General features: G+C 44.2%; 1 protein-coding gene across 1 annotated transcript in view; it reads right to left on the bottom strand.

Annotated features, from left to right (window-relative positions):
* Window positions 1-25,512, bottom strand: part of LOC138293843 (volume-regulated anion channel subunit LRRC8C-like) — a 65,661-nt gene that overhangs the window by 20,856 nt on the left and 19,293 nt on the right. Inside the window, exon 3 of the mRNA XM_069233154.1 lies at window positions 20,853-21,084. Coding sequence (XP_069089255.1) covers window positions 20,853-21,084 — 232 coding nt within the window. The remainder of the gene's footprint in view (window positions 1-20,852; window positions 21,085-25,512) is intronic.

The following is a 25,512-nucleotide window of genomic DNA, read 5'->3' as shown; positions in this document are numbered from 1 at the left end:
GGTCAGTGACCGACATCCGACCTCCGCACTGCTTACAGGGTTTAAAACCCGACTTCCTTGGCTGCGACATTGTTACACCGAAGTGAAACTGTAGCTCCCTGGTAGCGTCGAAGAAAAAAACGTTACTTGAAGGCATGGAAAAAAGGGAACTGACGTCTGCAAGTCGACGAGGACCTCTTATTGCCTGGATGACGTCATACGGCGTCGCGTGGGAGTCGGGCAATTGTGACATCGACGTGCAGAGCTAGAAGAAAATTTCCATCGAGAGCTGTCAAGTGGGGAAAATTCTTTAGGTGAGGAATCCACAGGTAGTTGTATCCATAAGAAATGCTGGAGGCTCCCATGGCCTCACTCAGAGGCGTGGGGCCGTGCGAGAGCCGGGGGTAGCAAAGCGTAGGCTTTCTCCACTGCCCGCAATGAATGGAGGCATGGGGGTGCCTGGGTGGAACCAGACATCCCCTAAAAAAAAGAAGAAAAAAAAAAAGGAGAGGCTGTGTGACAAAAACAAAGCAGTGGCTCTCCCTGGCCATAAGAAGTGACTGCTCCTGGATGAGTGCTGCATAATCCCCAGCGGGGCTCTTCAGTACTTGTGTTTCTCCCCTTGTGGTGGCCCTCAAAACGGGAAGGTGGGGCACCACCCTCAACGTTATAAAGAAGGCATTGGAGGGAGGGGGGTTCATCCCACTCCAGACATTTTTATTAAAGTAATGACCCTATGTTTGAGTGGTCATAAAATCAAGATTTTCTCAATGTTTTCAAGCACTCCTAAGGCTGGAGCTTTTGCTCTACAGCAGGGAATGCTGGACCTCTAGGAGCTGATTGCTTGATTACAACTACTATAACCTGAAAGTGCATAGAAAAGGTACATATATTTATGTGCCCGTTCCGGGCTAAGTCTATGGTTGTAGAACTATGGTATGGAAATGTGAGGCCCTCTGGGTGTTGGTTTTATGATTGTATTTTCATACCAAAATACCCAGACACATTTTGCTCATTGTAAATTCTTTATTGAGATAAGATTACTGTACACAGTGTATATGTTTTATTAACAGTAATAAGTGCCTTTACAGCAGATTAATATGATTGATGATTGTATTTATGCACAAAGTGATATTGTTTTCAAGTGATGTGTTTATTTTAAACCTTTGACCAAGCCAACAGACTTAACTTATATGTTTGCATGACCATTTTTTTTTTGGTGGGGGGGGGCTGAGGAGGGGGGAGTGGTCAAAGGTGACATTGTATTTAGTAATGTGTGTGTGTAATAAATGTACTTCTCCAATTTCTAAAGAAAAAGTACTGACTGGACAATCATTTATTGAGTGTTATTATTGCGTGTCAGTGAATGTTGATAACTTGTCCACACCAACTGCCCTGAGTAGGCCATATACTGCTGTGCTTCACTACCCGGAGAGTTTCGAACTCTACAATTGATGGCCTGGTTTCCAGCAAGGAGGAATGGTGGACCTATTACTTGTGCAGGCCACACAACTAATAACCCAATGAAGAAAAGCTGAATTGTAACCACGCATTCCTTACCGTTTGAATATTACCCAGGTCAGATCTGAAACTTATGAGCAAATACATCTGTGCGCCTGTAGGTGGTGCCGTGCAGCCCTGTACTGATACTATTCTTCTGCGGGAAAAAAAAGGGGGAAGGCCCATATAGGTGCCACGCCCGTGCCCTGGCGTCAATTGGTTTTAAGTCTGTATGCGCCCCCTAGACAAAGAGGCCCAACAACAAATTGGCTTTAACAAGTGTGCAGATTCCTAGACTTTGGACCTTAATAATGGATAGAGTCCAATTCACAGAATAGGGTGGATGGGAAGGTTGATGAGGGATCTGCGGTTACACACAGTCTCTACCAGAAAGAGTGTTTTCAAAGGTAAGTAACTTGTTCTTCTGATGGCAGACTCCCCAACGTTTCAACAGATACCATAGCAGTACCTACATGGAAGTGGTTCTGTGAATTGGCTCAAATTAAAAAGTCCTGTAGCTCTGAGAGGGGAAATGTCCTTCTTGATGAACCTGGCTGTCCAGACAACAGCGCTTTGTGAACGTATAGAGTGACTACTAAATAGATGTCAAGAACAGGAATTTTGCGTGCCAACAAAGTGGTGACAGCTTTGGCACTGGTAGGATAAGCACACAGTCCTTACAGAGATTGCATTTTGGATAGTGCTTAGCAGATCTTGATGCAGAGTACAATCTAGCGGAAGATGGTCCATTTTTGTACAGCCTTGCCTTTTTTCGCTCCATTAAACCCCCAAAAACGTTCTGACCATCCACCTGGTGTTCTTTGCTACAATCAATTTAAAAGCTCTGTTCTCTTTTGCAGTACAAGCAACGGAGTCTCTCCTCATCCTTAAGAGAGTGAGGTGGAGCATAGACATCTGGCAGGGTGATGGTTTGACTGACATGGAATGACGTCACACCTTTTGGCAAGAAGGATGCTCCAATCTGCAGAACCAATTTGCCTGGAAAGAGGGTGGTGTATGGGAGCCTGCAGCTTACTCATCTGCTGAATCAATGCTGTAAAGCAGCTGAAAGGCAGACCACATCAAATATGTAAGGACCAAGTGAAGGTTCCACTTTGGCACGACAAAAGGAAAGGGAGGAAACAAATATGTAGCCTTTAACAAAAATGCATCACAACAGGTGATTTAAATAACGAGGGTTGGTCTGGCATCTATAAACAAACGACAGAACGCCAGATAACTTGGTCTGGAGTCAGTCAATCTGTCATGTGCCACACCAAACCACAAATTTGTCCTAATGACAGGCATATACAGTTTGTGTCAAGGGGTGCCTGGTTGCGAAGAGGTCATCCTCTACCTCTGGAGGAAGGTCGAAAGTGTTCAGCAGTATCTGCTCAGTCTCCCAGCATGCAGGTAGAGTTTTGTAAAGCCAGGGTGCAGAGCCCTGCCCCCCTACTGTGATAGCAGGCCCTCTCCAAGGGACAGTCTGATCAGAGGACAGGTGCTCAAGCAAAGGAGCTCTGGATACCACGCTCTCTGTGCCCAATCCAGGGCCACAAGGATGACTTCTTCAGAAGCCCTGATCTTCTTCAGAACTCTGACAAGGCCAGGGAGCATTATGTAACCCTGCTATCCCAAAACAGGATTCTGCCTAATCCTCAAACAGGTGAGTCTTGTCAAAGGACATGTCCATGAGAGACAATTGCTTATCACCTTAAAAACCTGCCGACCCCAGTCAGACATGGTGGCGAATGGTGACGTTGGTGTCAATGGTTTGTCCGATGGAATCTGTGGTATTCAAACCACAAGGAAATGTCAACTTAGCTGCATCATGACCGTTCTGTATAGCTTGGGTTAGGACAGGTCGACTTCTTCTGGAACACCAGGGCGGACTTTAGCCACAGAATCTTAAAGAGCGTGGGGATAGCAGCCAAGCAGGAAACTAGCAATGCCAGAACTGCGGGCGAAAGTGGTAAAAGAAAATAACCTCTTCCATGAGGTTTTTACTCTTTTGGACTCCCTGTTGTGGGAAGTAGTCAAGAAAGTGCTCAGATTAGTTAGACTAGTCAGTACCTACGCCATTTAGCTTTCCAAAGAGGGGTTCTGGGAAATGCAATGTCACTGGGGGAGGGTGGCGGTTTACCGGGGTGCAAGAGCAACATTTATCCCAAGACCAAAAAGTGTATCAGTAAGGGCCTTCTTAAAGGGTGATAGGGGCTCTGTAGTAGTTTGCACCTGCTGGAGAATGTCAGTCAAGACATTGGTTTTGACCTTTATGTTGGAGGTCAAGCTCTTCGTCTGCCCTATGCATGACCACTGCAAAAGAAGCACTCTGTTTGGTGGCAGGATCTGGGATTGTGAGGGGCCAGAGTCAGAAGCAGTGTCAAGGTCATTTTACCAATTATCTTCATGGTAGGATTAGCCAATCTTGTCACCTGTGTTATAATCATTGTCAGAATCTGAGCCAAATAATGAATGTAATGTTGGATCTTCATTGTGGAAGTGGAATGTCAAGCAGTTCAGGCTGTGAGTCCTCAAAAAACGAGTGAGCTCTCAGTCAAGGTCACAGCGGTGCTGACTCGGAGATCACAAAGAGTACCTACTCCTTGGGCATTAATGGAGTAGGCATTGGCGTTCTAGGGACTGGCATGGGTTGTGAAGCCAGCAGCAGAGTCTGTATGGGGGCCAAAAGCAACCTGGTGAATGGGTTCAGAGGGCCAAACTTGTGTTAAAGACGAACCTGCCAGTGGTAACCCAGAAGAAGAAACTCGCTCCATGGGGCCTGAAGGGACACCAGCGGGTGTATGAAAGGATTAGAAGAGTCAGAGCATGACTTTGCAGAACTCTTGGATCTGCCTCAGCGTCTCAGACAGCCCTGGAAACTCAAGCTGTGCCGGGACAAGTTGAGGGATGGGCACCGACATCAACAGGCTTTTGGGAGCGAGACTGAGAGGCATGGGACCATCTGCATGCCTTCTCAGGGGTTCGAGAGTCACAGGAGGGAGCCAACTGCCATTTGGATTTTGTGTGCCCCCGGATAGACTCCTATGGGTCCTAGACCGGGAATGGGTGTGAAACCAACCCTTGGACCTGTTACAATGTAGATGTTCTTCCAATGCTTGGTGAAGTAGTGCGGTCCTGTATGGCCTTTGGGTTCATAGTGGCTTGACCTCAGTCACCACAGGCAAATCTGGTGAAGATCTGTCACAGACATTTGATTGCAACAATCCTTAAAGGGCTTTATCCCTGTCACCTTCGGAAGTGACATTTTCCCTGCACACTGAAAGGATTTTGCCCAAAACTGTCTCAAAGGGACAAGATTTAGCTGTGGAACGGCATCTGTGGTGCAAAAAGAAAGGGACTGACAAACGTGAGAAAGGGACTGACAAACGTGCGGAGCCTGGTGTATGTATGGGTCCACATGTCATTTCCAGAGCGGAACGGCGTCAGTGCAGAGCCACACGGCGCCCCCTCACAGCATGCAGAGATACTTCTCAAAAGTTTCAGGATTAAATCTAATGCCTGGGGAATATTCAAAAGTTGAGGAATCTGTGGTTAGAAGTCTCTAAAAGAACTTGTGTTATAGTTTGATGTGCGATTACCACATGTAGTGAAACCCATTAGAAGGGTCCCTTGAGTCTTCCAAGACCTACCTGGCTGGTGTTAGTGGTTTATATACCGCATCCACAGGTACAAAATTTGACTACTGTTCAAATACAACAGTTATTAGTAACTGTTTGCTGGTGACATTATACATATTAGAGACGTTAAGGATCTCCTATACACAGAATCATTATGCAAAACAAATGCAGTTATGCACAAGTTGCCCACTAAGCGAGATGAGATTCAGATTTGGGTTGCAAATATTTGGACGAGTTCCATAGAGGACTGTCTCACATGGGGAACTATTTTTACTAGTATTATCTAGCACTAAGAATGGTGCACTCTCCTTACGTCATTACTGGATGTTCTGAAAGAAATATAAAAGTAGAATGGAGTCACTCCAGTAGTTGATTTAGGAATTAAGTTTTAGGTAACTGTTCTTTAATAGTTCTTAGTAACAATCGAGGGTGTGTGGCTGTTTTAACCATATGCTAATGTCTGAATGCGTTAAATGAGTATAAACTGCCCAAAATATTTTATAACTATATACACCAATACGTTAAGATGCCTTGGGTACTTGTTGTGTAAAACAGCGACTAAAGACTAAAACTGAGATTGAAAGGATGGTAAAGGAGAAAGCTCTGGATGCTTAAAAAAAGCACAGAAAGCTAAACAGAAAATACTGACTGATTTTGTCTACACCAGGAGTTAAGAGGTGGTGGTTATAATTTGAAGAACCGTAGGAAATTAGAAAGCTTAATCAGTATCAGTATACTGTTAGCCATTCTTCACAGGATTTTGAGAATAACAGGCTTTCAGAACAAGAGAAAATGAGCGGCCAAACCAAGTATAATAGGAAGTATATAGGGCCAGATGTGATGTGATGTACCATCACGGCCCATTGCGATTCGGTAATAGCGATTTTTAAGAAATCGCTATTACCGACTCGCAAAGGGCCATGTATCACATTTGCGAATCGGTAATAGCGATTTCTTAAAAATCGCTAATGCTATTACCGAATCGCAAATTGCGATACCGGCCCCATTCGCAGCAATGGGCCTGTTGGCCCATAGCTGCGAATATTTTGCATTTCCAAAATTGCGATTTCTGAACCAGAAATCGCAATTTGGGAAATGCATAAGGCCAGGGTGCTGGGGGCCTAAGGCCCCCTCTCCTGCACTCCCAAAACTTTTTTTTAAACATGTAAGGTACACACATGCCAAAAGGACATGTGTGCTTTACATGTTTAATTTAAAAATGCAGTTTAACTGCATTTTAAAATTTTGCACCAGGTTACCACCTGGTTGCAAAGCATAGTATTTTGCAAGTGCAAAATGCCATTTTTGGAAAAATCGCAATTTGCGATTTTTTCCAGACTAGTCTTGCGACTTGGAAAGTGCGAATCGCAAATTGCGACTCGCAATTTCCAGGTCGCAATGCAAGAAATCACTATTTTAGCGATTTCTTATCTGTGGTCTGCGAATGCATTTCATGCATTGCAGACCACGGTTTTGCACTCGCAAACGGCCGAATTTACCGTTTGCGAGTGCAAAACCTTTTAATACATCTGGCCCTAAGTTATAAGACTGAGATGAGACAATCATGTAAAGTTGAGCATACTATAAACGAGGAAGGAATGGTTCAGAATCTAAATTGCATTTTAAGAAGAAAGAAATGGCTAGGTTGACAAACTAGCTGACAAAAAAAGTGTGCATATGTCTGTCTATATGTCTGCAGAAGAGAGACTTGGAAATAGCAACTTTGGACTGCGAGAGTCAGGAGAACTATGGTTACATCTGCTGAAAAAAACAACACACATGGGCACAACTCTACTGATGGATGTGTTCAAATGATAAATATTAGAGCACATGTAAACTCTCCCTATAGAGCTTATAAGGTATAGGTATAAATAGAGGGCAATATACTGCACAATATAAAAGTGTCCTGATTTTCACATTTGTCGGATGCCTATGATATCCTGCAAAAAAGGCTGGGTGATGGATAGAATGCTTGAACGTATCCGAACCACTGGCAGTAACTTAAGCTGCATTCAAGTACATTTGGTTTTGCCCACCATAGCACTCTAGACAAGGGCCTCCCTGCTTCATCATTTTTTGTACAATTAAAACTTTTAATTAATTCAACATAATATTCTTTTTACTTTTTTTTCACAATAATGTTTTGAATGAACTGTTTTGTCTGTGAAATGAGTACGTTTCCTGGCTCTGGCAAACGGGTGGGGATATTCAGTACTTGTTAATATAAATGAAAATCTGGTGATAGTAAATAATATCAGTGGAAGCCTGGAGGAGGTAGTTGAGGATAGTTGTTTTCTGAGTACTCAGTTTTGGCATGCAAATGTAAAAATACTTTGTCAACAATGTGTCAGGACTGGCGGGGCACAATGGATTGGGTCATAAACAGGGTGTGTGGGAGTAGTCAACAGTGGATGCGCCTTCTAAGGACCAAAGGTAGAGGGGAAGTGTGGAATGTTTACACCAGAAAACATTACAAAATCCTGGCATTCTTGAGATGCAAGGGTGTGTATGCGCCCCTTCTCCAGGAGACACACCTCTTGGAGGAGAAGATGGTCAGACTGCAACGGAAGTGACAGGGACAGATTTATGCTACAGTGTACTCTTCGTTCTTCGGGAGGGTACTAATATGGGTGACCCGGGATTCCCTTAAGGTTGCGAGGGCACACATTGACACCAAAAGCTGCTATGTTATTTTATCCAGGAGGCTCATCGGGTTTCAGATAATGATCTGTAGCATTTATGCTCCGAATGTAGGACACATTTTCTGACAATGCTTACACATGTCCTCTCGAAGGATCCCCACACTCTAATGATTTGTGGGGGACTATAACTGATTCACTTACAGCACTCTTGATAGGTCTGTTCCCAACTAACTACCCAACAGTGCAGCTGGCACTATGCTTTAGGAAATGTTAGGGTCATTGGGACCTCCACCGTGTGTGGCGAATGAGGAACATTGGGCAGAGAGAATATGCCTTTTACTCCCCGGGTTTATGACTGACTTGTTGCCTGGACAAATTAATGGGTTTGTTGGGGATCACTGCCCAGGTCACACACAAAGTACCTGAGCCGTACACTCTCACACCATAACTCACTGCTTATGGGTGTCCACTGATGCAGGCAAGTGTCACCCATTCCCAATTGAATGCTCCTGTTCAACTGCTTACATGAACAGGACCAATGGGGGATATGGCTTATTCTCAACAAGACATCCATGACATTGTTCACGAGTCACTGTGGAGAGCTCCAAAGGGCACACAAACCCACACCTGAGGATGTGCTTGATGCCTTTCTTGCAAGGCCACAGCTGACTGAGGAAGATCATTGTGCGCCTATCACTGAACCCGAAACCACGAAGCCCTTTAAGGATATGGTGCAAAATAAGTCTTCTGGCATGAATATACTGCTGGTAGAATTTTACCAGGCGTTCACCTCTCTTTTTTCCATTTCCGGTTCAGTAGCGCACACATCTGGTAGGGTCTACCCTCGGCCCCCCCGGCATCCGGCTTTCTGCCTGCTTGGGAAGTCCACTGGTCTGTGGAGCTCCACTGAGGGGGAAATGTAGCAAGGGCATCTAGTGTTGCGTTGGCTGCGGTAGTCGCTGCAGACATGGCCTCTCCCGCAGCCATCATTGTGGTAAGGCAGAAGGGGTGAAGAGTTAAGTGGCGAGCAGTAAAGCACCCATATCAGGACCCTGGCCATACAGTTGTCACCAGAAGCCAGCATCGGTGGTGACGACTTTGAAAGGTCTTGAGTTGAGATAAGAGAGGCAGGCTGTGGCTGAGAGGTGGTAAGACCCTGATGCGTGGAAGTGGCTGGCGTTAGGCCGGTGCGGCTTGCGCTTGGTATGGTGGTCGATACCAACCCCACGGCGCCCACACACTTCAAACACCGTAGCACCGCAGTAACTCTTCAGGACCTCCATCCTTATGGCTGCTTTTCCTTAGCTTGACTCTGCCTTATTTTGCCTACTTCTTTTGCTCCCTGATTACCTGCCTACCTGCCCCAATATCTGCAGCCAATACCCTCGCTTGACCAGACATTGCATCTGCTGGTGATCATTCAAGCAATCCCCTAGTCCAAATACCGAGTGAATCCTTAACTGTAACAGAAGCCACACTAATACGTCTGACCTTGCAACAGAGAGGTCAATGGAGAGGACAATACTCAGTTTTTGCTTCAAACTCGAAATTTTCACACAGGGTCTTTGGCATCGTAAACAACAACATGGCACATAGAAAGATAAAGCAGTCTAACAGGACCAATAGGGCAACAAAGCAGCCGCAAGCATCAGAAAAGTAATCGTCAGAAAAACAAGATATCAATAATGTGGGAGGGGGTGCGATGATCCTCCATCTGTGTGTATAAAATTGACTGGCGACATTCAAAAACCACTTTGGACAAATGCTTATTAAGATCAAGCATCACACCTTACTTCAGTGCGAGGCATCATGGTGAAGCTGGTTCTTCAACTGTAACTCCTCCTTTTACTTATCCAACGGCTTCACACAGTGCATTTACTACAGGCTATAAAAGTAGGCAATGCACAAGATCATGTCTAAAAATGAGACCATACCCGAAGGACGTGGCAGGGTACCAAATCTCTGGGAGGTACGATAGCACTGGCTATGGAGGGGGCTTATTATATCATATAAATGCACTGAGCACCAATGAAGTGGGCATTCCCGAGCCAAAAGGTATAACAGTCGCACAAATACACAGTGCCCCCCTTGAACAGTCAAGCTTCATAGAGAGGGACTGTGAAAATCTAGTGCAGCGGTACTAAACGGTACCAGATTGTGCAGTAGCTCTACAACCCACCAGTACTCGAACTAACTGAGGAACCCTTCGGACATTTGACCCAGAAGCACTTGAAAAGCTCATAGGAGAGCCATTCGAGATGACCTTGTTTGAGAGAGACAACAAAACTGCAAGGGAAGAAAGTGTGGTTGAACCACCTGGAGCCACGAAGAGGGCGAGCACCTCGAAGTATTCTCTGCTCGGACTGCAGGAAAATGAACAGCGTGGCTCATCTTTCTCCAGTGACTCAATGCTCACAACTCTACTTTACTGGCACTTAACGCCCTAACATGGCAGTCACATAAAATGAAGACCCAAGTGGATCTAATACAAACGTTAGCTCAAACAATTTCACACTAGATTAGACAATTGATAGTCTGGACTGCAAGTTGAATGCTCACGCATTTAGACACATGGGGGGTTTGACTCCATCAAGAGAAACATAAAAAATCAAGGGAAGGAAGGCATCATGTACTTGTGAAGCAATTGTAAACAAGCTCATTACCCTCCCCGACCTTCTGATCTGCTTATAGGAAACATGGAAAAGATAGCCACCTACCATCCCTGGGTATTACGCAATTTATAATGCAGCGCACAGGAAAAATAACTTTGGAAGAGCGTCTGGCGGCCTCTCATTCTTTGTAAAGCTTGCCTTACAACTTAGAATAAAGGAGATTAGAACGTACTATAACAACATGCAGGCAATAGACCTCTCTGGCTTAACCCTAAGTGGCTCCCTCTTAACATTAACATTAACATTAACATTAACATTAATCCATTCATGTCAGGTAGGAAGAAGGCTGTTGACGATTTTTGTGAGCATGCCTGAATCTTGATCAGTATTCCAATCATTAAGTTATCCTGTTTGGATACTTTAACACAATACATTTGGGTCATCCCAAGGGGCCCCAGAAAGTTGCCCATCAGATGTTCTTAGAAGCCTGCAATGAGATATTGAATTTGTGCACTTGTGACCAACAGAGTAAACTAGACGGGGAAGGCCGCTCAGCTCTAGCTTGGACTATCTATCTATAAGTTCACAACTGCAAGGAAGATCCACAATCTTTCAAGTACAAAGTAGTGCAGAACGTGACCATCACCCTCTGACCACTGAAATTAAACTAAATTGCAGTATACATCTGGCAGTCCAAACAGCTGGTTTCACCGCAAGCGAAGGAGCTAACTCATTTGTGAAAAGAAGAAAATGGGGTATAAACAGCAAATCACAATACAAGAAACGGAAGGACAACAAAAGCTAAATTTGCCGGATCATCAACCCACAGGAGTAGAAGCATGGGACAGAATAATGAGCAACGTATATTCAAAATTAACCAATAATAAATCCACAATCAAATCACGAGCCTCCACAAACAACCATCATAAAGACCGTATAATTGATAGAGCACTTTTCTAAAGCTAAAAATGTGTAAGGAAGGCAGAAAATAGATATAGGAGGCACAAAGGAGCCCACTCAACAAATGAGCTAAAGCAGGCAAAGACAAAACACAAAATTACGTAGGGCTCTAAAAGCCAGAGGATCCAATCCAGTTAACAGTGGAGGACACAAAAACCATACTTCAAGCAATACACAAAGACAGCTCCCCTGGACTTAATGGATACCCAGGGCCATCTTTAGGGACGACAAAAACTTTTGGGCCCCACAAATCCAGGATCTCTTTCAAGACTGTATTCCGCCATCTAATCTTCCAACATCATGGAGGGGCTCCCTTCTGCATCTGATACATAAGGAAAAGCCTTCACAAAGATATCACTACGAGAACTGAAGCACTGAGTAACAGAAAAATAAAATCATCCCATATTACCAGACATGGTTCCGGCCCAAAGCATCTACAATGGACAATGTCACATCTAAGTCCTTCTTGGCAAATAAAGCTGCAAAAAAAGAGCATGTGCACTATATGCATGCTTGGTAGACTACAGAACAGCATTTAACAGTATTAACTGTAACATCTTATGGGCAAAGCTGGCCGAGTGGGGGATACCACCTAACTTGCTCAATGCCATAAAATGCTCAATATGCGAACACTTAGGTCCAAATTAAACTGACCCAAACCCATGCCTCACCAAAAATTAATACAAATAAAGGCTTAAAACAGGGTTGTGTCATATCACCTATGCTGTTCAATATCTACACAGCTGATTTACAGCTGGCATTATCCAAAGGGAACTTGTTCCCTACAATGTTCGGATCACTAAAATTACTGGTCGTACAATCAGCAGACGACCTTGTCATCCTGTTCACAACCGTATTGGAATGCAGAGGGCCTTAAGCATTCTCTGCTCTTATAACATCAAGTATACTGCTTAACAACTAATGTCTCAAAAAACAAGGTTCTGATATTTGGGCATCGTAAAAATAAATATCAACATAGATGGAACCTTGGGTCGCTTAACATAATAACGACAAGTAAATGCAACAACCTTGGTGTTTGGCTATCCAACACCAGTAAATCACTCTTACAGTCCAGAGCAATAAAGGAAAATACAGCAAAAACAACATTTGCACAAAACAACATTGCACTGCTTAAGACAGAAGGAATATACATAGCCATTTGGGCTAAATTGCTTCTGGCTATAAATTACGGGCACCTTGCCTTTCCTGGGATGCTACTGACTGTTTTTTAGCACTGCCGGCCAGCAGGAACATTTTTGGACTACCGAAACACACACAGCGCACTTTGCTGGGATTGGAGTTTGGCCTGGTTCGCCAAGTAATCGAGTGCAAAACGGGCATTGTAAAATACTACTAGCAGGTCGCCTCTGCCTTAGAAGGTTCAATGAAAAGCACACTACAGGCAATTTCAAAGCAGTCAAAGCATTCCTCAGATAATTTGACCTGGGGTTTTAGTTCCCTGAACTTGAACTTTGGCCTCTCTTTCCATAAGGTGATAACTTATCAGTTTAAGTGCACTTTAGAAACTCATGGAAGGCAACTGTCCAAAGCTCTTGACTTGTGAGAAGTAAAGCTCACCCTGTGGGCCCCGGGTTTGCCTCAGTCAAATAAGACTGTAGTTCTTCAGCCTTACCTGAAGGCCCTCTTGGGTAGGTCTGCCTTGGAAAATATACTCTACATGAGATTGTTGGCTTTACCACTATGTGAATTTCAAGTGCATTGGAAGTCTAAAACCAGGGGCAGCACACATCATCATCTGTGTATGTACGAATCTGAGTCTCTGTGCCACCTCTTATGCTGCCGGTCTTCGTTGATAACTGGCAGACGTATTTTGTGGAAGCTGCTATTTCCACAGCATGAGCTAAGAACTTCCAGGGGTGCAGATACTAGGGGACCGGCTTAGGGTTGGCAATACCCGAATTGTTCCACCTACCATAAATCCCATTACTAGAACCGTTTTTGACTAGACTCAGCCCCATCAAGGCACTTTATATTCCGGTCTGAATTTGAAAAACTGTTATGCTGTTTACTGCCACTTTGGTTTGAACTTGAAATGTAGTCTTAACACTTGCATTCTAGGTTTAACCTTCCATTTTTACTCCCTTACTTTGCACTAAGTGGTACGGAGAAGGTGGTCGACCCGGACATGTTGCTATAATACCTGTACATCAAAAATGTTGCACTTTACTTCCTTTCCGCTTTCTTCATTAAGTGGACGTGTTGTTATCTTTTTTAACCATGTTGCAGTTTTAAGGTATTTATTACTTTGTAATGTTTGTTTTATTATTGTGAAGATTTTAATTAATCCTACAACAAAGACAAAAACTAAAACCTAAAACCTCTCTTCTAGTGACGAAGCTGGTTGAAATATACACAAAAACGCTTGACTGTAGGTCCCTGCCGGACACGAGCAAGGAGGCCCTCAAAGTCTCTGTCAGCAAGTCTTCGGACAATGTCACTGATTTGAGAGCACCCGGTTAGCATACTTAATTGTGAATTTAACCTATAAAAACCTCAGTAAGGTACAGGAAACTAGGCTGTAGCCTCATCTACATACTCTGGTACACTAGTTTTCATCATAAACACCTCCTATAACATACAACGCCTCTGCCGTGTCCTTGAGGAGACCCTCTGTGCCTAGTACCCGGAGGCAGTGGTTTTATCCATTAACATTGTATTATCTGCAGGGAATCATGACTCGGGTGTTCATAGAATCGGGCTAGAACAAATGGGTCACCTTACCTTATCCGAATGCACATGTGCGAGTTCGCACAGTCTGATGCATTTCAGACTCCTTCACAATCTACTGCGGTACCCTACATGGCTGCCACCTCTCCCCTATGCTTTTTGCGCTGTAGGTCAACTATTTGCCAGTATGCTATGCATAGTGGGGCGTAACAGAGGGATCCTGCTACACCACAAAGGGCATGTGATCTCAGTGTGTGTGGATTACATGCTCTTATATCTGAGAGAAGCCACAAGGGGATCTAGTGGTGTGTGAACTTACTGGGGAACCTTGAGCGGATGTTGGGACTGTGCACGAATTGGAGGAAGATATATGCATTCCGGAGGTGCCCAGAGCTGCTGGAACCACCGAGACCTGTACAGAACCTCGGAATCCAATGGAAGCCCAGAGTTTTTAAGTACCTGTGAATAAAGGTATATCATTCTGATGCTTATTCTAGGTAGGATCAGTGCTTAATTTGTGCTTGTGGTTTCCGGTGCAAAAGACACATATTGGACGGATGGAGGAAGGGAAAAACGAAAAAGCGTCACAAAGGGAGAAAGTAGAAAGCTGTAAAAGTGAGCTGAAGGGGCAGTGAGTGGCTTTATATAGATTGAAGAGGCCTGAGATGGCTTCAGGATTACGCCGCCTCAGGATTCCGTGTTCTCGCATTTAATTGCAGCAGCAGCGTGTATAAGAGGAGGGCTCTGGGCACCGGCACCTTTTTATTTACAAATTAAGCACTGGGTAGGATAACCTGGGGTGCGCCCTGCGCAGTCTGACTGGTAATGTTGCCTTCTGGAAGACAGTCAGGCTCCCATCATGGCTTGAATAACATTGGGAAAGATGATTATACTGCCCAGAGTCCTCTACTATTTTGCAACCCTCCCACAGCGGATACCACATGTCTGGTTCAGATCTCTAAACTCCAGGAATTGATATGGGATGGACAACGCAAACGTGTGGCTGCACACTCCAAAGGGTCACTTACAGGGGAGGCTTGGGAGTTCCTGATTTTGAGCTATATTACCTTGTGGTGCAGCTGCGGTGGACTGATTTCTGGTTGGTGGGAACCGGGTTAGCTGAAATGGGGGAGTTCAGAGAAGCTCGTAGAGAGGAGGGCTTACTGGCCATGCTCTTGGGTGTGAAACTGGTACCTGCCCAAAAATCAAAACTCTGCTCTATCACCTTGGGATGCTGGAGAAGGCCATTTCTTTGCATGGAACACATCCGTCTATATGCCCCTGTGATGCTGCTGGTGGGTCTGCTGACTACCGGAGGGGCTTCTTCACACATCACAGGATGCATGAGGGGATGGACGTGGGCATAGTGATAATGGGAGACTGCTACTCCGAGGGCTCCTTCCAAAACCTGGAGTCTTTAGTTGCAGAGAGCAACTAACTGGGTACCCAATTCTTAACTTATGGGACACTAGTGATGCGTCAACTCAGCAGTGCTCTAGAGTCTCAGCCTCCCCCGCACAACCACTTGCAGACCCTACTGACGTTCAGGCATGGCTGCCACTTGATCTCCTGGCTATACAAAACAATGATTGCATGATTTCTGATAACCTTCTGGCCCTGTGCACTAAATGAGAGACTATCATTGGCAGGCCTTTCCATGGGAAGGAGTGGGAACAGACCCCTGAATGCATGTACTTTCTCACACAAAACACACAATTTAAATTCATGCAGTTGAACTACTACACACTACTTACCTCACACAACACAGACTGAATGTAACGTTGCATACTACTGAACTGAGATGTCCTACATGTGCTCTGATTGATGCAGACTTTGTCCACATGGTGTTTGGCTGCCCAGTGATAACGTGCTTCTGGTTCCAGGTCACGCCAGACTTAGAAAGAACCCTTGAATAGATACCAGCTACACACTGTAAATGTTCGTCTGCTCGGACTCTATAGTAGACAAGCTGAGCGGAAAGCTGGTAATAGGTTTCTGGATTTGACACTGGGTGTGACCCATAGGGACGTTGGACTGAACTTGAAATCACCAGGTGGCCCACCACACTGAAGGTACATGGCAGAGTTCGAGAACTGGGCGCTGGCTGCTTCCGCAGCTGAATTGATAAAACGTTTTATGTTTAACAGCACAATTTATTTATGTTTCATAAAACTTATGTCATGAGCCACTCTGTATCTCCAGCGTGCTAAAGACTCACATATATCATCCTGACCTCATCTACATCTGGGTGGACTAAGCAGGTGGGAGTGTCACTTAACATTATATACTTGATTGGTGTACTGCTTAATACTGCACCAATGATGACTATACCTTTATTACTTTAATGTTACATAAAAACCAATAAAGAAAGTTTAAAAACAAAAACCTAATCAATGAATAGCTAGACAGTCGGCAGCTCGTCCAAGATTCTAGATAGTATTGTGGGTCTTGCCTTGGAAGAGAAAATTGCGCATCAATGAATGGATGTCTGGCAGCATGGTCTGGCGTGGTAGGGGCAGAAAAAAAGACCTCAGATAAGAATGGAATAATAAGGAGTTAAGTTCAGAAATATTTGTGGGGCACCATTCTATAATACTATCCAAAAGTCCTCCATACATAAAAAGATGGGATGGTGCCACCAAGTTAAGCTGGTGCACAGACCTTATATCGGGCCTTTTGACAGATGGCCTTGGAATCCACACAACTCAGTGTACCCTTGTGAACCATGAAAAGTGTTGTACACATTAGTATGTCAGCATGCCAAGACTAGATCCTGGCAAAGAAGAGGATGAAAGACTGAGGCTCAGATGCTATCCTATTGCAGGGCCCAAGCATGCCCAAGTTCACCAGGGATAATATGAAATTGAAGTACCCACTTCTTTCAGTGTAGCAGACTGATGGGGAGATTAATTCATTTTCACTTGGCTTGTGCGTGTTTGAGCCAGTCCCAACCAGTGACTGGAATGTAATGATGTGCCTTTCACTGATCTTTTTCAACAGGTAAGTATTTCCAGTTCTCCGGGCAAGGGGTGAATAGAGCACAGCGGTAAGCTTTTACTTCCAGGATGTGACAAGGCTGTATAGTTAAGACTTCCCAAGTGGAGACTGATTTTGAGGGTTGATACTCATATACAGTACATACATATGGAGCATTATCTGACTTCCCATACTGCTCAACCGGCTGCACCCAAACTGATGATCAAACAGAGGAGCTATTAGTTCCTCAATAGTGTGCACACGAACTGGCAATCACACAGGGGCCTCATAGTTGCCACTGCTGTGATAGTGCCCCTTTCCCCTCCAAGACTAAAATAAACCATGACTCCTCCAGCCCAACACTGATTCTCCCAATCTACCTTTCTCACATGTACTGTCATGGCCTCCTGGACCCTGTTGTACAGCCCAAGCACGACATAAAGAAACTACACAGAAAGGACTTAATTATGAGCACAATGTTCTCCGTTCTTTTCTACCAAAGAGTAGGCTGTTCTTTTTATTTCATGACTCACCCCATTCTAAACACAAACAGTGGTCATTTTCAAAACACCATAAACTTAAAAGACGTTGCTAGAATTATGTCATGTATGATACGTAGTTGGTCAAGTTGGTTCGAGGAAAATCTTTGCATTACTATGCCATTCTGCAGAATAGAAACACATGAAAAAAAGAGATGTATGAGAATAATTGTGTTGTTTGTGGTAGGTCAACGTCCTCCACCAAAAAGCTTGCGATTCTGCTCCAGCCACTTTCAATACCTTCTTATTCTCAGCAGCCCTGTTTGATGGATTTTAATGCTGACCTTCCCACTAAAGTAGGAAATATGGTAATACTAACAGTGACAGACCTGTAAAACAAGACAGCATGTTTGCTCCCTTGAAAAAAGCAATCCTATTACACGGACCCTTGCTCGGTCTTTCGACCAACAGATATTTTGTATACATGGACAACCTGAATGCACTATTTCAGACAGACGCATAAGGTTCCTATGTCAGTTTTGGAAGGAGGTCCATTGGTTGCTGAGATGTACTTTTGCACTATTCATCAGCCTACCATTATCAAAGCGATAAGCAATCCGAATGAGCACAGTCTATTAGACTACTGACTGAATATTACTTCTATATTCAACAGGAGACATCCTACTTAGGGTTATTGCTGGCAGCTGAATTCGCTTAAAACCCTATGCAAACGACAAAAGGAGTATCCTCTTTCACTGGTTCACATGTCTTTCATCCAAGCATGTTTCAAGTTACCTTGCGGTCACTATCTGTGGTTTCAGAAGCAAAAGGTCTGCATACACGCTTAAGAAGGGGTGCAAGAAGATAGCACCTATATTGAAACAGTCTCTGGAAGACTGAAGAGGTACCCTAGCTTTTACATCAAGACAATCCGTTTGGGTAGCTACAACTAATGTGAAACTATTAGGATATCCTCTAAACTGGAACTCCAATGCACGGATCTTCACTTGATAGAAAAATAATCAAAAATCACCTACACATCTTTGAATCCATCCAATCTTCCATGTGTCTTCACTCAAGCATGTTATTCCCAAACAGCATCAAAGGAATCGAAAAAGGCTCCCCCTATATAAGAAGAACAATATGAAGAGAATGAAATATGAAAGATGTAAGATGCTAGCAATGGGGGAAGGAGGGAAGATAGTAGCGGGTTCATTTATTGGTATACTGGAATGGCTTATGAACCCATGGAGTGCTTATGGAAAATGGAGCAAGATGCCCATGCACCCTTATAGAGAGGTCCTTTTATGCTTTACACTAACAAGACGCAATATTGCCATGGGATGGAAGAAGGCCCTGCGAAGGGTTAACCTGTTAGGGCTCTCAGCCCCCAACAGCAGCTCTAACACGCACCTAAATGCTAAATCCTGTCTGTGCTTAACAGTGTCTTAAGTGAAGTGTGTAGCAGCCCACAAAAGGTCCATTAGGGGTATTTATTTAGGGCAAAGGGCACTAAAGGTCCATTAGGGTTATCTTTCAGGGGTGGTTTGAGATTGTGGCTATTGCAGTATTGGGCTTGACCACTTCTAGGGGTCCCATTATTAAGCCACAGATGCTTGAGCAACCGTAAGTCCATCCAAGCAAAGAACAACACACAACCATAGACTGTCCCACTCCTCTCATTATGCTAGATTCAGGCACCAGGAACCAGAAGTAAAAAGGCGAACTGGGTGCAGAACAACACATATTCACTTGACATTACTATCTCAAGTACGGCAGACTTGTTTGAGGAACCTTTTAGGGTGCTTATTGAAGCAGTATTTCCTTCTGGCTTCTTTTGTGGGATGGGTGTGCTATTCAATACAAATTCACTGCCTAGAACTATTGATGAGGATGTTCTGAAAGCACCAAATGTAGAAACGTTTCCACTTGAAGGTACAGGATGTTCTTGTAGAGAAGGGAAATGATTGGATTGTGGACTGTGATAGGGTCAATCTCTTTTCCCAGCTGCCTAAGAACTCATTCGATTCCATTGGTTCTCTAGGCATTGTTGTAGTGGCTGCAGGAAGCTGGCCTGGTGTGTGATAAGCACCTATGATGTTATCACCCTATACCAGGTCCAGGTATCCCCTATTAGTGAGGTGTAGACAGTATCTAAAAAGCTAGGCTCTCTAGAAGGTAGCTGTGGATGAGCAGCCAAGACTTATCTAGGTGACATGCAAAGCTTATGCAATACCACTGTAGTCACACAGCCATAACACACATGAAAGGACCACACAGTGCTACAAAAATAAAGGTACTGTATTTTAGTGACATAAATACTAAAATGCTATATAGGCAATACTCTACTAGCAGGTGAGTAAACACACTATTACCTATACATTAGTAATCAGGAATGGGCATAGAAAGCAATAGAAAACAGTAAAATAACAGTGAACAATAGAGACCCTAGAGGGAGACCAAACCAAATACCAGGTAATCGGAATCTGTGGAGGGGAGCTGGAGAAAGTAGAAACCCCAAAAGGTAAGTTCCAGAGTGCCACTCAGCGACCAGGAGAGAAGAGGTAAGTACCTGGTTTTTCCCAAACCCACAGATAAACTTTGTAGAAGAACTGCGCAAGACCCAAGCAAGACTGGAAGAGACTGTAAGAAGATAAATCCTGACAGAAGAGGACCTGCAAATGATGGGGGCTGTCATGGGTTGGCTAATAGGTATCCTGTCAGGGCTTAACCTAGAGAAACAAAAATGGTTCCAACAATGGTTTATGGTAGAAGAATAGTGAACTGACTTTATTATTCTTATGTGTTTCTCTATATAGTTCTTTATTCACTCTTTTCCTTTTTACTGTTCCTCTTTGGGTCTCTCTGTTTCTTTCTATTCCTTTTGTTCTAGTGGATTACTTCTTGAATTTTCTTCTCATTAGTCCTTCTCTTTCTTTCCTTTGTTTATTTAGGTATCTTCCCGGTCTCGTTGTCAGTGGTTCCCCCCGTAGGATGTTCCCAAGGGAAAACAGGGAACAAAGGAATAAGGGGTAAGTAATTGTTTTGTTGGTGGGCTTTCTTTTATAAATGGGTGGGGGGGGGGGGGAAGAAAAGACAAGGAAAGAAAAAGAAGACAGAAAGGAACATGCCTCCTCTGGGATTTGTGAAGGATAGTGCTACATAATGGCGTTGTGCTGTCCTTCTTAAATTTCTGTAGCGTGCAACAAACCAGTGCTGGTGAGGACGCACAGCCCAGCAAGCAAGGATACCAAGTGTTTTAGGAGCAATCCCTGTTTGCCAAAAATCAATCCTCCTCCTCCCCCCTTCTCTCTGTCTCCCCCTCCTCCCGCCCCCCCACAAATAGTTAGTGGGACTCTGAATGCAGGCACGTACCTGCATGAGCCACGTCACTCTTGGGACGTGGCGGGCTCTTTCGTTCTTCCCCCCAGACTGTTTCTCCCTTGCGTGCGGGTCCGCTGCCCATCCCGTCTCTCTCTCTAATTTGTCCTTGTTCGTTGCGTCAACCTCCTCCTTGGTTTCTCCTTTCGGTCCTTCGTTTTTGATGTTTTTCTCTCCGGACGGTTTCTCCTCCGCGTCTTTCTCGTCCTCTTCACTCCTCCCTCTCCTGTGCGTTCCATTCGAACCCTCTATTTCCGGGTTCAGGTGCTCTCTTTCCTGTTGATGTAGTTTCAGAGTGCCCCGGAGCACTCGGTTGTCAGCCCCACGTCCGATGCCACCCTGTTACACTCGCTCCCCTTTGGAAGGGCTGATCGAGACCTGCCTCTACAGGATTTCTAGATAAATAATCCACAGTGCTTATTTGACTTCCTGGAAGATGTTGAATCTGAAACATAAAAGGTTGGAGCTCCATGAACCACTGCAATATTCTGGAATTAGTATCTTTATTCCGGGCTAGCCAAGTGAGAGGAGAATGATCGGTGCTCAAGATAAACTGATGACCTAGTAAATAATATTGCAAACGTTCGACAGCCCATTTAATTGCTAAACATTCTTTCTCAATCACGGGATAATGTTTTTCTCATGGTAGTAGTTTCCTGCTTATGTAAACAACGGGGTGGCTTATCTCATTTTCATTTTTTTGTGACAAGACTGCACATATGCCCACATCAGATGCATCTGTTTGTAAACAGAATGTCTTTGTAAAGTCAGGGCAGCGCAAAACCGGTTCAGTTGTCAAAAACCGTTTGAGTGTCTCATAATTATTGATTTGTTTTGCATTCAGGCCACTGAATTTTGTGGGTTGGTCCTTTTTTAGAAAGTCAGTTAAGGAGATTGCGATAGTGGAATAGTTGGGGATAAAGCGACGGTAATACCCCACCATCCCTAAAAGCGATCTCACTTCTTTCTTTGTTTGCGGTGGAGGTACCTTAAGAATTGCTTCGACTTTGTCCAGTTGGGGTCGTATTTGTCCTTTTCCTATATGATAACCGAGATATGCGATGGTATATCGTGCCAGATTACACTTGTCAGGATTAGCCGTTCATCCGGCCTCAATTAGAGTATGGAAAACTATAGAGAGGTGAAGTAGATGGTTTTTCCAGGTTTCACTATATATAACAATGTCGCTGAGATATGCGGCAGAATAACCTACATAATTACGCAACAACCTATCCATTAATCGTTGAAAGGTGGCAGGGGCCCCATGTAGACTGAAGGGAAGTACGGTGAATTGATATAACCCTGAGGGGGTGGAAAAAGCAGTTTTTTCCTTGTCTTGGGGATTCAAGGGTATTTGCCAGAATCCTCTTGTGAGGTCCAATTTGGACATGTATTGAGTTGTTCGAGCAACTCATCTACTCTGGGTATTGGATATGTGTCAAAGTTGGACACATTATTTAATTGGCAAAAGTCAATACAAAAACACACAGTTCCATTTGGTTTAGGGACCAGGACAACTGGGGAGCACCATCGACTAACGGAGGGCTCAATTATACCCATTTGTAGCATGTTCTGGACTTCTTGCTCCACTACTTTCTTACGTGCTTCAGGGATACGATACGGTCGAAGACGGATGACTTTTCCGTCCTGCGTCTTTATAGTATGTTGTATTAAAAGGGTCTTTCCAGGAATCAAAGAGAACAGATTTTGATTTTGGCATAATACTTCCAGTATTTGTGTTTGTTGTTCTTTCAGGAGATCCGGATTAATGTGAGGAAGACAATCACCCGAATATTCTGATTGAGGACATAAATTTATTTCTAGGGGTTTACTTTTATTTACTAAAAACCCAGGGGCATATTTATACTCCATTTGCGCCGAATTTGCGTCGTTTTTTTCGACGCAAATTCGACGCAAAACTAACTCCATATTTATACTTTGGCGTTAGACGCGTCTAGCGCCAAAGTTCATGAAGTTAGCGTCATTTTTTGGCGTGAACACCTTCCTTGCGTTAATGAGATGCAAGGTAGGCGTTCCCGTCTTAAAAAATGACTCCCAGGCATGTGCGTGGTATTTATACTCCCGGGCAAAAATCACGCCCGGGAGTGGGCGGGGCAAAAAACCCCGCATTTGCGCCTCTTTTTAACGCCTGGGTCAGGGCAGGCGTTAAGGGACCTGTGGGCTCAGAATGAGCCCAGAGGTGCCCTCCCCTGCCCCCAGGGACACACCCTGCTACCCTTGCCCACCCCAGGAGGACACCCAAGGATGGAGGGACCCATCCCAGGGAAGAAAAGGTAAGTTGTGGTAAGTATTTTTTTTAATTTTTTTTTGTGGCATAGGGGGGCCTGATTTGTGCCCCCCTACATGCCACTATGCCCAATGACCATGCCCAGGGGACATAAGTCCCCTGGGCATGGCCATTGGGCAAGGGGGCATGACTCCTGTCTTTGCTAAGACAGGAGTCATGTTAATGGCGTCTGGGCGCCCCAAAAAAATGGCACAAATCGGGTTAAGACGATTTTTTTGCCTCAGCCTGACTTGCCCCATTTTGGGACGCCCAAACGCCATTTTTCCCTATGTCGGCGCTGCCTGGTGTACGTCGTTTTTTTTCACGCACACCTGGCAGCGCCGGTCGGCTAACGCCATTCAATAAATACGGCGCCCGCATGGCGCTTCAGAATGGCGTTAGCCGGCGCTAATTTTTTTGGCGCAAAACTGCGTTAGCGCAGTTTTGCGTCAAAAAGTATAAATATGGCCCTCAGTGTCTACTGTGGGAAGGGGGCTGTCTGTCTCTTCCCATTTCTTTGGTAGATTTATATGATAGTTGTGTTTTTCTGGGTGTTTCGGATATTAATAACCGGTAAGTAACGGGGTTAACTTTCTCTATCCCTTTGTAAGGTCCTTGCCATTTTGCCAATAGTTTGTTTTCTGAGCTGGGTAATAACACCAACACCTTATCCCCTGTTTGTACGTGTCTTAAGGTAGTATCTCTATTTTAATATTTATTTTGCTTTTCTTGAGCCACCTCTAAATGGACTTGCACATCCGCCCAGACTGTTTGGATCTGATCTTTTAGTTGTTGAGTGTATTCAAGAATGTCTTTATCCTCTGTCTCTTTCTCTTCCCATCTTTCTGCGGCCATATCTAATAGGGTTCCGGGTTGATGTCCAAACACTAATTCGAATGGGCTATGTCCTGTCGAGGCTTGCACGTGAGTCCCTATGGCATACAACACCAGGGGCAACTTTTTGTCCCAGTCTCTGCCCGAGTCAGATATTGTTTTCTTTAATAATGTCTTAAGGGTGCAATTATATCTTTCTACTAGGCCGTCTGTCTGTGGGAGATAGACAGAGGTGAGAATCTGTTTTACCCCTAATATTTGGCATATTTGAGTCATTAAACGGGACATAAATGGGGTTCCTTGATCGGTTAGCAGTTCTCTTGGAAAACCTACTCGAGAGAAAAATCCTATCATGGCATATGCCACACTTTTGGTGGTCATACTGGTAAGAGGGATAGCCTCTGGATAACGTGTTGCATAATTCACCAGGACAAGAATATACATATAGCCTCTAGAAGAAGGGGTCAATAGGCCTACGAAATCCATACCAACCCTAGATAAGGGAATGTCAATGACAGGTAATGGATAAAGGGGGGCTTTTTTAACTGCTCTCGGGTTGATAACTTGACACTTCGGACATTATGCACAAAACTTGTGAACGTCTGAAAATACCCCAGGCCAATAAAACCGTTGAAGGAGGTATTCCTCTGTTTTCTCTCTCCCAAAATATCCACCCCCACCTGACTGTGTGCTAAATGTAGTACTTGGATGCGATATGTATTGGGTACCACTAGCTGGTCTTTTCCTGATTATTATGTCGTACAACCCTGTATAGTAAACCTTTCTACATGAGGAAATATGGACCCACCTGTCCCGTTTTTTCTGTAACGGCGGCAGCCCAAGAATGTTGTAACGTGGAATCTTCTGTTTGACTGACCCGGAAAGGTGGTAAGGTCACCAGGATAGGTTTTTCTGTCGAGGTTACAGGGAAAGAATCAGAAGGGTTAGTCATAGGGAAAAATCTTTTTGCTTTTTTTTCTCACTCCTACTTCATTTTATTTTTTCCTTACCCAAAGTAATGAGGTTTTGGGCAAACGGATCTTCACTTAACCATAAGTCTGTTTTCTGACTGGTGCGTACATTGTCTAGTAAGTCAGAAAAATTTACCTAATCAGTTCCTATGATAACTTCTTCAACCAAATGGAGTATCAGTCCCACTATAAGAGATTCCTTTTTCTCTCTCTATTCAATGTGAATCTCGGCCATGGGATATTATCGCATGTCCCCATGGATACGGCAGATGGAGACAAATGTATTATTCTTTATTTGATCTTTTGGTACCAAGTCTGCCCTAATCACTGACTGGCTACACCCTGAATCAATCAGCACCTGAGTGGGTTTCCAGTTTACTAACATTTCCTTTATATATTGGGATGTCTTTCGGGCAGTGCAAAATACCCTGCCTCGGGTAACTCCTATTTCCATTGGCACTGGTTTTGGTATTTTGTGGGGATATTTTTGTGCAATATGTCCCCACACAGCACAGTTATAACATTGGGGTGTTTGATTTTGTTCTCTATCGGTTATTCTAGG

The sequence above is a fragment of the Pleurodeles waltl genome, chromosome 4_2 (genome assembly GCF_031143425.1).
Source record: "Pleurodeles waltl isolate 20211129_DDA chromosome 4_2, aPleWal1.hap1.20221129, whole genome shotgun sequence".
NCBI lineage: Eukaryota > Metazoa > Chordata > Amphibia > Caudata > Salamandridae > Pleurodeles > Pleurodeles waltl.
This window is presented reverse-complemented; position numbering and strand designations above follow the sequence as displayed.